Source organism: Dysidea avara, chromosome 3 (assembly GCF_963678975.1).
Source record: "Dysidea avara chromosome 3, odDysAvar1.4, whole genome shotgun sequence".
Lineage (NCBI taxonomy): Eukaryota > Metazoa > Porifera > Demospongiae > Dictyoceratida > Dysideidae > Dysidea > Dysidea avara.
Genome location: NC_089274.1, coordinates 12,134,763 through 12,148,912, shown reverse-complemented (window position 1 = coordinate 12,148,912; position 14,150 = coordinate 12,134,763). Strand labels below are relative to the sequence as shown.

The 14,150-nt window shown below is 39.5% G+C and overlaps 3 protein-coding genes across 10 annotated transcripts in view; 1 reads left to right on the top strand and 2 right to left on the bottom strand.

The window, feature by feature from the left end:
- LOC136249400 (uncharacterized) overlaps positions 1-1,090 on the bottom strand; it is a 16,549-nt gene extending 15,459 nt beyond the window's left edge. The window contains exons 1-2 of one of the 4 annotated variants that reach the window (XM_066041386.1): positions 374-495; positions 224-325 (exon numbers count right to left, since the gene is read on the bottom strand). In XM_066041386.1, the coding sequence (XP_065897458.1) occupies positions 224-242 (19 nt within the window). In that variant the 5' untranslated portion in view covers positions 243-325; positions 374-495. Of the gene's footprint in view, positions 1-223; positions 326-373; positions 496-889 lie in introns of those variants that run through there. The other 3 variants (XM_066041385.1, XM_066041384.1, XM_066041387.1) reach the window with 3 other exon arrangements.
- LOC136249406 (arginyl-tRNA--protein transferase 1-like) lies at positions 472-4,299 on the top strand. Of its 2 annotated transcripts, none has more exons than XM_066041397.1 (2): positions 472-566; positions 2,875-4,299. In XM_066041397.1, the coding sequence occupies exon 2, from the start codon at positions 2,879-2,881 to the stop codon at positions 4,238-4,240; it is 1,362 nt and encodes a 453-aa protein (XP_065897469.1). In that variant the 5' UTR covers positions 472-566; positions 2,875-2,878; the 3' UTR covers positions 4,241-4,299. The 2 variants fall into 2 exon arrangements, with proteins under 2 accessions (XP_065897469.1, XP_065897470.1); XM_066041398.1 differs by lacking the exon at positions 472-566 and adding an exon at positions 2,790-2,810.
- LOC136249401 (DNA topoisomerase 2-alpha-like) lies at positions 4,206-14,150 on the bottom strand. 4 transcript variants are annotated; one of them, XM_066041390.1, is made up of 27 exons: positions 14,135-14,150; positions 13,296-13,548; positions 12,835-12,898; positions 12,532-12,775; positions 12,184-12,393; positions 11,952-12,134; positions 11,603-11,842; positions 11,490-11,546; positions 11,274-11,436; positions 11,135-11,214; positions 10,838-11,074; positions 10,521-10,736; positions 10,377-10,469; positions 10,196-10,310; positions 9,989-10,110; positions 9,809-9,936; positions 9,505-9,757; positions 9,256-9,455; positions 9,068-9,203; positions 8,814-9,009; positions 7,501-7,736; positions 7,366-7,449; positions 7,084-7,315; positions 6,939-7,024; positions 5,022-5,451; positions 4,757-4,968; positions 4,206-4,608 (listed from the first exon to the last, which is right to left on the bottom strand). In XM_066041390.1, the coding sequence occupies exons 2-27, from the start codon at positions 13,531-13,533 to the stop codon at positions 4,417-4,419; spliced, it is 4,647 nt and encodes a 1,548-aa protein (XP_065897462.1). In that variant the 5' UTR covers positions 13,534-13,548; positions 14,135-14,150; the 3' UTR covers positions 4,206-4,416. The 4 variants fall into 4 exon arrangements, with proteins under 4 accessions (XP_065897462.1, XP_065897461.1, XP_065897460.1 ...); XM_066041389.1 differs by lacking the exon at positions 14,135-14,150 and adding an exon at positions 13,727-13,872; XM_066041388.1 differs by lacking the exon at positions 14,135-14,150 and adding an exon at positions 13,599-13,736.

Below are 14,150 nucleotides of genomic sequence, written 5' to 3'. Positions count from 1 at the left end.
TTATATATGCAAAAAGTCTGCAGTAGGATGCTTTGGTGGAGAATTTACCAAGCAGCATATTTCTGAGGGATATATTTTCACACAAACACAACCCTGTACCCTCGAATGTAAAAAAACCAAAACACCAGTCCAGTATAAGTAGTGTAGTCTCAAGGTCTAGTCTAGTGCTGACTAGCTAACACGAGACTACTTATGCATCACATGACCACAAGCATTGTAATACCTCTGAACCGCTCAGCCATGATTTGGACGATTCTTCGTAGTACTGCGAAGTATCACAGTAAACGAAAATGCCAAGTCTCTTCAATCTCCCTTGTGTGTATAGCTACAGGCAAGAAAAATCCCTTCACCACCCTAGATGAACCATACTCACTTACGACTGTCAGCAAAAGCAACTCAAGGTTTATTTGTAAACAAAGGAAAACGACGGATGACCAGACTCGCAGGGGGAATTGCAATAAATTACGTCATAGAAGTTTTAGAGCGCGTTAAATAGAACAACGTCTTCCTGTACTGCATTTCCCGACTGCATTTGCACCAGAATCAAAAACTACGAATATTTACTGGTAAGTTTATCAACCTAATAGTTTATTGTGTAAGAGTTCCACCTAATAATTTTGTACATTATGCGAGCGAGTGAATGTGTCCTTCGTTCGACAAAACTGAACTTTGTGCCTTAGTTGTTTGCTGAGCTACGAAGGTTTAGCTACCAGTGCTTTTTGTTTGTCAGAGCACTATGTGTCCGAGGTATTGTAATTGTGTGTTTTAAACATCCTATAATGATAGTTAAAATAGACACCTCAGCTCCCTTATTAAGGAAATGTCAAAAATAGGTTTAGTCGTGTAAAAATATCTAGGACACTCAATGTTTCCCATTTCATTGACCTACCTAATACCTTTGCTTGTACATCACAAGACCCATTATTCATTTTACACTTCCTTGGTTAGTCTCGCGCAGCCAGACCACTCAAGGGGGTGTCACGTCCGCTCACGCTGTAGGTAGATCTGTGACTGCAGTCAAAGTCTTGACCGGGGAAATTTCACCTTGACCCTTGACTTGCAGCGTTTATCGTCTTTGACCTATGACTTGGACATTTCTTGTCGAACTTTTGACCTCCACTTATTTCTCTATTTTCCTATACACAATTGTGCTTGTAACATAGTATAATATTTTCTTAGTGCGTGCTACCAGCGGCTGGGAGAGAAAAATCATTATAATTATGGTGAAACGCTTGTTGGAGCTTTAAAACATCTTCTCGGAGATCCTTACTTCTTGTGAGTTACGTATAATTCCGTAAACTTGATAATAGCTACGTATAGTTTTCGATTGTGGTTTTCGAACCTTCCGTATCGTCTTGACCCTTGACCCACTGTAAGTGCTATTTTGGGGCCTTGACCGTTGACTTAGAGTTTGACCACGGTCGCAGATCGACCTACAGCAAGAGCCTGAGTGACACTCCCTTGCCACTATTTCTCCCCACGGCACTTATCGATTAGAGATTATAAGCGCCTGCTCGCCTATTTCGAGCAGGCGCTTATAATCTCTAATCGATAAGCGCCGTGGAGAGAAATAGTGGTCTGGCTGCGTGAGACTATTCTTTGGTCACATAATTGGAGCTGATACCAACAATCTAAAATGCGAGTAATACATTGAACTTTACATGGGAGTGTACCATATTTCCATAAAGCACTGCCATGCATGTGTATGGAAAATACAGCATGAAGGAGCATGTCGAGAGGGTAATATAGCATGAGGGCAAAGCCAAGTGCTGGATTTGCCTAAAGACAGCCCTAAATGGGTTTTTTTATCTGTCCACACAAGCATGGATGGTGTTTTAAGTGTTATATTGTACTTCCTCGTTGTTTTGCTCGGAGTAATTTTCTTGAGTACCCAAACCACTTCAATTTTTGGTGATCAGTCTATCATTAAGTTGTCATGTATTCTCATAGAGCGAACTGGAAAGATTAGTTCGCCTAGTTTTAGCATTTGACAATGTACGCACGTGATCCATCATGCTGTCTATGTGTGTTGTTGCTTCAACTTTTGGCGTTCAGACTATCAGTAAGTGTTCATGTGATTCATAGAACAAACGTTCAGCTGGTTTTTTTACAATGCCATGCAACATGACCAATCGTGTTGTCTGACAGTCCTGGTCTGAGGGGTTGTTTTTGTAACATTCCTTGCCACAGAACTTTACTGTATTTGCCTGCATAGCTGCACTCTATGATACATACAGCAAGGTTGTGCAGCTAATTAGTGCTGCATGGAAAACACAATATGTGGCAGCACTTTGCTCTTCCCACACAAAGTACAATATCCACTCTAAGACACTCTTACAGTAAGTTACGTTGATAAGTGGGCAGATACAGTACAAGTATGAAAAATAATGTTGCAAAATGTGCAACTGATTGTGTACATGACATTGAATCACTAAAACTATCCAAACTGTTATTCTATGACTAGAAATTGATTATATGAACAGTTATTGATAGTTGATCACCAAAAATTGAAGCAGTTTGGGTAGTCGAGATGAGTGCTCCAAGCAAGATGACCAATACAACATTTGCAACACAACGTATACTTTTGTGTGTGAAAAATGCAACACTTTGGGGAGGGAGCGACTAATACAGAACTCAGCTTTACCTCGTGCTGCAGCCTCTTGACACATCCCATGCTGAATTTTCTGTACACACACAAGGTTGTCCTTTAACTATAATATTCGTTATTTAGAAGTCTAGGAGTTTATTGGAGCTGTCAACCACCATGGACACGTTCCTGTATAAATGTACCATGAAACTCAATAGAAAATGTATGTAATTTATTATCAAACCACTGTACCTTTTACATGCTGTTTTTTGTTGTTTTTTCCCCAGCACAATGGCCTCCACAAAACCCAGTTTAGTGGAATACTTCTATAAACCTGAAGGACCAGAACCACATCAATGTGGTTACTGTAAATCTGATAATACTAGTATCTCCAATGGTATGTGGGCCCACCAGTTGACGTGTCAAGATTACAAGGACCTCATCGACAGGGGCTGGAGACGATCTGGAAAGTATTGCTACAAACCCATTATGAATCGTACCTGTTGCCCGTTGTATACAATAAAGTGTGATGCTCCTTCATTCCAGTTGTCAAAATCACAAAAGACTGTAATGAAGAAAGTAAACCGCTATCTTGAGTTTGGATCTACCAAGTTACCAGACACCTTGTCAACTTCCAAACAGCCCACAGCAGTGGCTGAAGATGCATCAGTTAAATCAACTAAAACAGTGACACCAGGTGTAGGCCAAGATCCTGATAAGCCCCTCTGTAGAAAAGCCAAGGAGGTACGAAGAGAAAGGAAAATGGAGAAGCTTAAACCTCAGGAAGACCAGAGCTCAGCTGGTGCCACAGCCATACCTCCACAAGAAAGCTCTACTGCACATGATCTTAAAAAGAGTATGGAAGATTTTCTGCCCTATTTGACTAAGAGTAAAGCCCATAAGTTGGAAATAAAACTTGTACAGAGTACTCCAAGGTCACCAGAATTTAAGGCAACATTTAAAGAGTCTTGTGCTCTTTACAGAAAATACCAAATAGCTGTGCACAAAGACAAACCAAGTGACTGTACTGAAGAACAGTTTGTTCGTTTTCTTGTTGACTCTCCTTTGATTCCCAGTAAGAATTCTACTGGTTCAATTGAGTATGGGTCCTTCCATCAACACTACTACATTGATGGGAAGCTTATCATGGTTGGTGTGGTTGATATGCTACCAAACTGTCTCTCTTCTGTATACGTCTATTATGATCCAGACATCATGTTTCTTTCTCCTGGCGTGTATTCAGCTCTTAGTGAAATAGCAGCAGTCCGGAGATTACAAAAGAAAGACCCTACATTCCAGTATTACTACATGGGCTACTATGTACACTCCTGTCCCAAGATGAACTATAAAGGACAATACACACCTTCATTTCTTGCTTGTCCTGAGACATACAACTGGGTACCTATTGAGAAATGCAAAATCAAGTTGGATGCCAACAAGTATAGCAGGTTTGAAGAAAATTCTGAGATAAAGCCGGTAGCAGTTGACAGTTACATTGAACAAGCTTTAGTGTTTTATGAGCAACAGTGCATGCCATATGAGATATTCAAAGTGTTATGTCAACATGATATGTCACACAAGAAAATAAAAGAGTATGCTGAACTTGTAGGAAAGGACATCACACACAGAATGATTCTGTATATGGAAGAATAACTGTTAATTGTACAGTAAACATTTTGTGTGTTTTCAAAGAGATACAATTTTTTTTTTTTATAACAAAGTGTAAATCATATAGATCTTTTAAATAGTTAAACTTACTGAAAGACTCAAAGTACGGTACTGTTACACGTACAAACACTGGGTTATACATATAATCTGTAATGCACAGCTTAGTTACTGTCCCAATCATCATCTCCATCATTATCATCAGAAAAATCTAAGTCACTGTCTGTATATTTAACAGCTTTACTTGACCTCGCTACCCTGGTAGCAGGCTTAGGGGGAGTAGCAGTAACAGATGGAAAGTCATCATCGTCATCACTAGATTCGTCAATAAAAGCCTTCTTCTTGACAGCTGCAGCCTGCATAAAGAAAAGCATGTCAATAGCTACTTTTCACTAGACCTGTAGAGCACAATAAAATGTTCTGTCATACAACATGCGTGTAGTAAGTAATTATGTTTACATTCAAACTTATTACACTGCACACAAAATTTTATACTGAATTTACTTTAGGTTTAGTTGTCTTGGTCTTCTTAGTATTGACACCAACATCAAATAACGTCACTTGTGTGGTTGTCTTCTTCTGACCTTTTGCTGCAGCAGACTTCTTCTCTTCACCATCATCACTAGCTTTCTTCTTAGATTTAGTGGCCTTGGGTTTGGTGGTCTTCTTAGCTATAGTATCATTGGGTTTGGTGGTCTTGGTTGTTGTGGTCTTAGCTATAGCATCAATAGTTCATTATAATAATTTAGTAAAGAACTTGCTGACATACCTGTTACTTCATCATCCTTAATAACTACTGTCTCCACTACATCCTTTGATTCTTCACTAATGGCTTCAAACTGTACAGTCTTTTTTGGCTTTTCTAACTTTACAGGCTTTTTTGGCTTTTCTTTCACAACAGTTATAACAGGAGCAGTATTAGCTTTCTTTGGTGCTTCATCACTATCCTCATCGGAGTCTATTGCCATCCATTCTTCTTCACTCACAACTTCTTCTTGGCTTCCTCTTCCTCCACCACCATCATCATCATCATCATCATCTTCTTCATCATCATCATCAATGTTGTATTTCACTGGCTTGATGGTCCGGCTCTGCCGAGCAACCCTGACAGCTAGGGGCTCCGTCTCCATACTAGCGATACTATCAACATCATCATCACTACTATTGTCATCACTGTTCTCCACTTTCTTCTTTTTGGGCTAACGTGAATAAAACAATTCATATCAGTTGATTCTAATCCATTCGCGACATGATATGTATGGCAAATTAGTCATTCAAACACACACCTACATACACGGCTACTATGCTAGCAAGGTCACATGCGCTACTTGGGCACTGGAAGTCAGCACAGGAAAATCCTCCTGGGGCAGCCTGCAGGAGGTTGTACCATGACTCACAGGTGAAGGTGTGGGCACTTGAGACCTTCACATGCTATGTGAGAAATGGACAGTTGATTTTTGGTTCCCCAGTTATTACCAGGTATAGTGGAACCTCAGTTATCCGGACCCCACTTACCTGGATTCTTGGTTAACTGAACTATGGAAATGACTGCTCTATTAGAGTAGTGACTGTTCTATTAGGGTAGTTGAAATACAAAATATCTACCAATGTTCTTTATATACAGTTTCAGAGATAAGGACTTTCAGACTTATGGACCACCCCTGGTCCCAAGGGGTTCGGATAACTAAAGTTCCACTGCACTCATTTGAACAGCTGGATAAATTGGAGCAATGTGAGTAAAATTTCTTACTCAAGGAAACAATAGTGACTGGATATAATTGAACATCAAAGCTGGAACCTTCAGGTCAGTAACTTGCTACGTTGCCTCTACACAGTACACACAGTACACACAGTACACACAGTACACACACACACACACACACACACACACACACACACACAACATGCCTACTTGCACTATACTCACATTAACAAGTAGAAGGAAAAACTAGGAATTTCAAGTTGGATTAGGGATGTAATTTCAGTGTATAACCATGGATTAAATGTCCCCTAGTATATCTGCAGGTATAGACAACAACCTCTCTTGTTTCACAACTTTTAGCTACACATTCCCTTGTTTTTTTTAACCACTTTTTTTCTTTGGTACCTCGTCCAACTTAAAATATTTCCTTCTACTAGTTTGTTTACTTTCAACAATCAATTACTGAAAAAGTAAAGTGGCAATACATTTTGTTTTCAGCTATGTTCTGCCTGTTACACAGCGTTAAAAACGAAGAACATTACAAGAAGTGTCTCTGCAATCAATCCAGTTGCTAAAGGAAACACAGGAATTTAGCGTGATAGCTAGTCAGCGCAGCCAGAGGAAAATTGACCCCTTCACACTGTCATGAATCAGCACCTTGTATTGTCAGCAAAAAGAACTGGAATACCAAGGTAAATGTATTGTATAAGATTGGTGAAAAGGGCATGTCTCGGGACAAAGCAACATCTAACAGTGAAGAAATCAAGCCCATAGCCTTGTCCACTATCAATGGCTGGAGGCATCAGTCAGTCAGTCAGTTAGTAGAAAATTCAGAAATTGGAAGGGTTTGGGGGTCAGTCTGGAGACATTTTTGGCTTGGTCATTCTGCCAAGCTGTCATGAAGGAAAAGTGAGGCTGGTGATATTTTTAGGGCCCAAACCTCATGATCCCCAATATACGGTGCTACCGCATGAAAAACCATACCATTTTAACTTTTGTTATCTCTTCTTTAGCCTTCTTCGACGGACTAACTCCCTCAACATCATCACTCTTCTTTCTCTTAGTTCCAGCTAAAAAAGTAACAAGTAAGTGTGTGTTGTGTACATGTGATAAAGCAAACTATACTCACTTTTTTCCTTCTCTTCAGCAGTCTTCTTTGGCCTAACTTTCTTCACAACCTTTTCCTGAAACTCAGGAATAACAGGCTCGATAACTTCTCCGTATGCACTAGGCATGGTAGCAGATTTCTGTGATGACAACATTGAGGTGAGCTTAGTCTGTCTTCCACCCTTCTGTTTTGATGACTTCTTAGTGATGGCTTGACCAGCCATTAACTCTTCCTTTTCTTTCTCTTCTTGTTTCTGTTTGTAACTTAATGACAACAAGTATCATTAATAGTAGCACTGCCTACCTCCAGTGCTTCCAGGAAGGCATCTAAATCATGAATCCATAGCTGCTTCACAGTCTTCTTTTTCAGTTCCAGCAATTCTCCAGTCTACAATAGAATTCATTTTAAGCATGTACACATTTCACATCAGATCAGTACCTTTGCATCTCGTAACTTCAGCAATTCTTGTTGTTTTTCAACAGTGAGACACCAAATGGTTAGTCCAAGCAAATAATCATAGTCCATAGTCCCATCAGTGGTGGTGTCATCTTGACTCTCATCCGGTTCTGATTCTCCCTCATCTTTTGAGACCATTGCCTTCCAGGCCTTCAGTGGGTCTGAAGGGTACCCACGTTTCTTCAGAAGTGATAACACTTCCTTCTTATTCTTTCTTGCTGTGAAGGTACAATAACAGCATAACAGTTCAATACAGTACTAGACAATTTTGCATTGTACATATGTTAGGAAGCTATGTATATCTACACCTCCTGTATGTAACCCAGTTTTGGCAAATGTGATGGAATAAAATTATATGAACACGTACCACACAAGCTGCAAGCAACATTTAAAGCTGGAGTCTGCATCACCAAAAGGGGACCCTGCACAAGTTTTTTATTTAGGCTTTATGGTGTAAAAAAAAAAACACACCAAAGGTCTGTTGGTAGCCATAAAATACATACTAACTACTTAAAATAATTACATAGTTACATAATTAAGATTATAAGTGATTATAATTGGTAGTTGAAGGTTTAGTTTGGTGACTTCTGGAACATGGACACAAGTAATGTAGAGTGAGTGCAGTTGTTGTTCTCATCAAAGTTAGTCAGGAAATGGTCTCACAGATATGATTTCAGTTTAGATTTCAGCAAACAAACTGACATGTTTAGGTCTAGAATTGGTATGGCATTCCACAGGGATGGTAATTAAACGATGAAAATAAGAATGTCGCGATATGTTGTTAAGATGTTGAGGTAACAAGAGTTTGTTTTGCTATTGAATTCGTCACCTTTGCAAATGACTTCACTCTCTCATTTGCAGATTGCAATAGAATTTGTTGCCTTGGCTAATTGAGTTCAGTGTGCTTGCAATACAATTATATTGTATCAACAGGAAATATCATCACAACTGAATCAGTGAGCACCTGAACAATTGGCTGATCAACAAGAACTATATACTAGTAATAAGTAATTACTAAAATTTGTTTACAGTAAGCTTGATAAGGACCACGCTGTTGTAATTACTTGATATTCAACAATCCAGCTTCATAGATATATGCCAAGCACAACTGACTGAAATAAGTTCACTTCTCTATAATTACATCTTGGCCTTTAGAATGAACATTCACTGCAAAGGAGACGAATTCACTTGTATACTGATGTTTCCGGATCATTTAGGTGTCTATTTTTAATTGTCTACATTAACAGCTTCCACTAGTTGTTTACACTTGTATCTAATTACAGTCATTAACTCACCAACGACTAATGTTCCTTCTATTGTCTCTTCAATAAACTTTGCCTGGTAGGTTGCCTTACTTGCTTCGGCAGAGAGTTTTCCCTCCAACCATTCCTTCCTCTTCTGGTAGTGTTCCAGACGAACATCATAGAAAACTTTTAGAATCTCGGTAGGACCAGAGAATTGTTTCAAACACATGTTGTGATCAAAGAGGACCTATTGTGAAAAACAAACAAACAAATATTTCAAAACTCTAAAATCACACTTCTTGTACCATGTTAGAAGTATTCAAGTATCCCTCTAGTTTGAACTTCTTGTAGAAGCCTGCTTTTTCTGCTTCACTCATCTTTTGTTCCGACAATGTCACAACAAACTTTACTGTCGTATCAGTGTGATACTCCTTGTAATCACTACAGTACACCACAGTACTACATACTGTACTGACAGTTATACAATCATTACCTTATAAATGGTGGTGACTTCTCACTACCCAGTAGCATTGGCTCCAATACTGATTCCTTGTAACCCTGGGTCCAGGTACGTAGGGGAAGCTCTGTGATCTCCAATGTGGTGGGCCCAAGTCTCGATATGCAGCCATAGTTGATGTACTTATGTGGCTCCACATGAACAATGCGACCGGTAAAGTTCTTATACCAGGGTGACTACATGGAAATGGATTGGTTGTAAACACAAACACAAACACAAACACACCATTTCCACTGGCTCCATTCCATTAATCATACGTTTCAAATTGGACACAATCACTCTTGGGTCATAGTTAGGCACATATGTGGAATAGCCAGTACCAATGCCCTCTGCTCCATTAACGAGCACCATTGGTATTACAGGACAGTACCACTCTGGCTCAATCCGGAGGTTATCATCATGCAAATAGTTCAGTTGATTGTCATCAATAGGATTAAAGATCAAACGAGCTAGTGGACTTAACATAGTGAATATATACCTAAAGACAGGTTTGCATACTAATAATACAAACTTAGCAACATGTATATACCTGGGACTGGCACAATCCTTCCCACCATTTAGCCGTGTCCCAAATTGGCCGATAGGCTGCAACAAATTAACATTGTTGCTAGCAACATAGTCCTGTGCCAGATTGATGATGGTTCCCATCAGACTTTGCTAAACATGATCAAATAAATCACTGATAAAATTGGGGGCACGGGTAACACACCTCTCCATGATGATAGGCAGAAATCTCTGCTACAGATCCTGCTAGCTGGGCGACCTTGATGTCCTTTTTATCATTTCGTTTAAAACAGGTGTACATCACTTTCCTCTGTCCAGGCTTAAATCCTGTACAACACAAAACACCAACCCTTTACATAATGAATGAGCTTATTACAAAGCGAGTATGTATACTACTAAGAAGACACCTTACCATCCATAAGGTTCGGAATAGACCGTTCATTGTCCATGTTACTGAACAGTATAAGCTCTTTATTCACAAACTCTGTGTAGGTCACTTTATTCATTTCTTGTCCATAAAGAAATGACTACAATGGTAAAGAATAAAGATCACAAATTTAAACACAAGAATAGACTACATGTGCACAGTTCACCTCATTCAATCCTGCCATCCTTTTGTCCTTGCGCTGCTGTAACCAACTGGTCAACCAGTCCTTCCTTTCTTGCACCTGTTTCTTACTGAAAGCCTACAAGTATTTTTACCCCTTAGGCTACACCCAACACATGCTTAATCTTACCAGTTCGATAGCCTGGTCATCTTCAGGTCCACCGTATTTAAACGGGATACGATGTCTGGCCATATCACTAAAATATTCTTTGGCTTCCTTGGAAGTGCTAGTGCCCAAACCTTTGTAGTATTTTATTTTCCAAGTATGGTAATTAGGGTTAGCAGCCTTCCACTGCTCCATTTCTGGAAGGCTGTAGAAGGAATGCTCCTGGCTTCCTTTGGTAGCCTACACACAGAGCATAACACATGCTTGCCTGTCTTTGAGCTAAATGTGTAAGCATGTGTGCATGTTTTGTGCGTGTGTCCGGTGCCTGTTTGCCCATTCACCTTTACAATGGGGGTAATGAACTCTTGAAGTACGGTAGTTTTGATAAGGGATGGCCAGTTGTGGTGGATGAAGTTGATCACAAGTCCTTTGATGTGACTTCCATCTGGATCCTGGTCTGCCATTATACATATGTGACCATAACGTAGTGTCTTGAGGGACTTCTCATCATCGTATTTCTGTCCATACTTCAGGCCCATGATCTTGACAACGTTTAAAATTTCTTCATTGTTCATCACCTATATACAATATGGAATACTGCATACAACAATTCTAATACAACACTCAGATTTCAGTACCTGTTTATGTGAAGCTTCTCTAACATTCAACAGCTTTCCTCTTAAAGGAAAGACCCCAAATCGGTCCCTACCTACCACACCTAGAAAATTCACAAGATTAATTAAATTAAGAGCATCAGAAAAAAGTATTGTGCCTTACCAAGTCCACTCACAGCCAACGTTTTGGCTGAGTCTCCCTCAGTAAGGATCAGAGTACACTCTTGCGAGTTTTTCCCACCAGCATCATTTGCATCTTCAAGTTTGGCTACACCTGTAAGCCTAGTACGCTTTGCACTAGATCCTGATGCCTTCTGTAACTGTGTCTACAAAACCAGTCCATAATCAATACACACACGTGCTGCATACAATCACATACTTGACTCTTGATTTTAGCCCATTGTAAAATTGACTCCACCACACCACAAGAAAGAACCTATAGCAAACCAACATTGTCACTAATTTAAAAACCACATGCTTGTACAAACATACCGATTTGATGAATTTCTCACTTAAGTTACACTTTGAACCAAAGGACCTCTCTTTAAGAGTCATGTTTTCCTTGGTTTGGCTGTCGAACGAAGGATTTTCTATCAGACAGTTTATAAACACCCACAAATGATTCTTAATTTGAAAGGGCTTCACTGCCACCCCACCCTTGTTCTTCTTTTGAATTACTTCTGAAAGTTTGTTGACCAATGGGTCAACCACATGTTTAACATGTGTACCACCCTAATAAAAGTATAGTGATACACAATTAATACACGCAAAGAATATACTAAATGCAAAGTGCAAACATCCTAGCATACTATCTGGTGTACAAACACTGTTGTTCATTTACCTTTGTGGTAGCAATTGAATTCACGAAACTAGCTTGTTGGAACCCAACACTGCTGAGAGTGACACAAACTTCCCAGCGGGGGTTGACCTCTTCATACAAAATCTTCCGTGGTCCCATTAATTCATCTTCATCATCCTGTTTTACTTTTAAGTACAACTGTACATAGTCTTGAAAGGTTTTGATCTACATACATAAAAGAGTGACACATCTCTCTTACTAGCAAGATGCTTACTGGCAATCTCTTCCCATTAAGGAACACCTTCACTCCTTTGGTGCACCCAGCGATATCATATGCCCGCTTGGTCAGTAAAGAGACAGTATCTTTGTCCAGTTCAGTCATTTTAAATTTTGACAAATCAGGCCGGAAGGTGACCACTGTGTAATCATCTTTTGAACTTTTAATAATTTCCTTTTCTGCTTTACTCATGTTGTTTCGCCAAGTCTACAAGAAATAATTCATTGTAATATTAAAACACAATACACAGTTGCAACATTCACACATTTTAACCATAAGGACCACAAACACCTTGTAGCACTTTATGGGCTCCTAACTTAAAAAATACACACAAGCACAACCAACCTGTTTGAACATACGACCTGATTCCTTGCATGACGTCTCAATTGTAAACTCTGAACTAAATATATTACAGAGCTTCGCTCCATAACCATTCCTCCCTCCTGTCACCTTTCTCTCATCATCATCATAATTCGATGACGTTAATAGCTGTCCAAATATTAACGCAGGTACATAAACCTTTTCTTCTTTGTGCATTTCTACGGGGATACCCTTCCCATTGTTCCATATTTGAATTAAGTTGTCTTCACTGACACAGTAAAACAATAAACATAAAAACAGGTCATAGATACATATAAAAGTGCTTACGGCTTTATGGTTATTTTTATTGCATTCATCTCTGGGCACCGCTGCTTGTTATCTGCAGCATTGACTATAGAACAGAATTCATAATGTAAACATACAGAATATGTAACAAGTTTATCTTTTTATAGGAAAACCATCCTACAGTCTTCAATAGTGTAATGCTTAGATCAAGTGGTAACTGCTGCAGCATACTTCCTGAATTTATGCACCTATCATTTGTAATCCCCAGCACAGACTAAAACAGAAGGATTTATATTCCCCCTCTGGGGCTTTTGACTCGCAAAATTTAAATAGATTAGAACATGCAGTTATGTGTAGCTCTACAGCCCACAGAAGCCAGTACTTGTGACTTCTGTTACGCATTATGCTTAAAAGTAATTACTTGTCATTAATCATTGGTATGTAGAAACAAAAACATGTAATCATTGGTATGTATTCAAAAAATCACGCCAAATTTCACTTACCTAATATTTCGTCAAAGATCTTATACAGTCCAGGCACAAAAGTGATCGTTTTGTTTACGATGGCATCTAGTTCTTCATCATAAATCCACATCTTTTGTGTGATTTCTTCGGTCGATCCAACGTACGTGTCAGGGCGCAACAAGATGTGCTCCAATTGAGTTTTCTTTTGGTAAATCCGCTCTACGGATAACCGCTTGTTCTTCGGTTTGGCAGGGGCAGGAGCGTCTTCGTTACTCATATCTGTGAATGGTGTCTGTAACAAACAAAAAGAGATCAACTATTGAACGTCTTTTCGGCTCTTACTCTTGCATCGGTCAAGGCCATGCTTGAAATTTCCCGCCTTATTTAAAATTACAATTCACGTGATACAAGTAAGCCTACACCTAAAGGCATGTTAGCCAACAGTCGGTAGACGGACATGAAGGACTAACCTGTAATGGTCTAGCGGAACTTAATGAAGCCGATGCAGGGTTATCTTCGTAACATAGTTAAATTACTTTAGAAATCGTCCAGAACGGAGTTTATACCTACTCCGTACGGAAACGTAGCCACTTTGAACGGAACTGATTTATTTTGACGTAAATCATTAACACGTGAGTGAGTACGTGCCCAGTCTCGCTAGGCCCATAGATAGTAGAGGCGCGTGGCTTCCACTATCTATGCTAGGCCCCAGCCTGTGTGTGTACATATTTTGTTTTTCCATTTGGTCGGGAAAAAGAAAATACAGACTGGCCTGGCAAGACTAAGAGGCGAGATACGTACAGTATGGTGGTTCAGTTTTGCCATAGATAGTATATTCTACCATAGATATACTAACGTATATCTATGATTCTACGTACCCGGGATTGGCGTCCA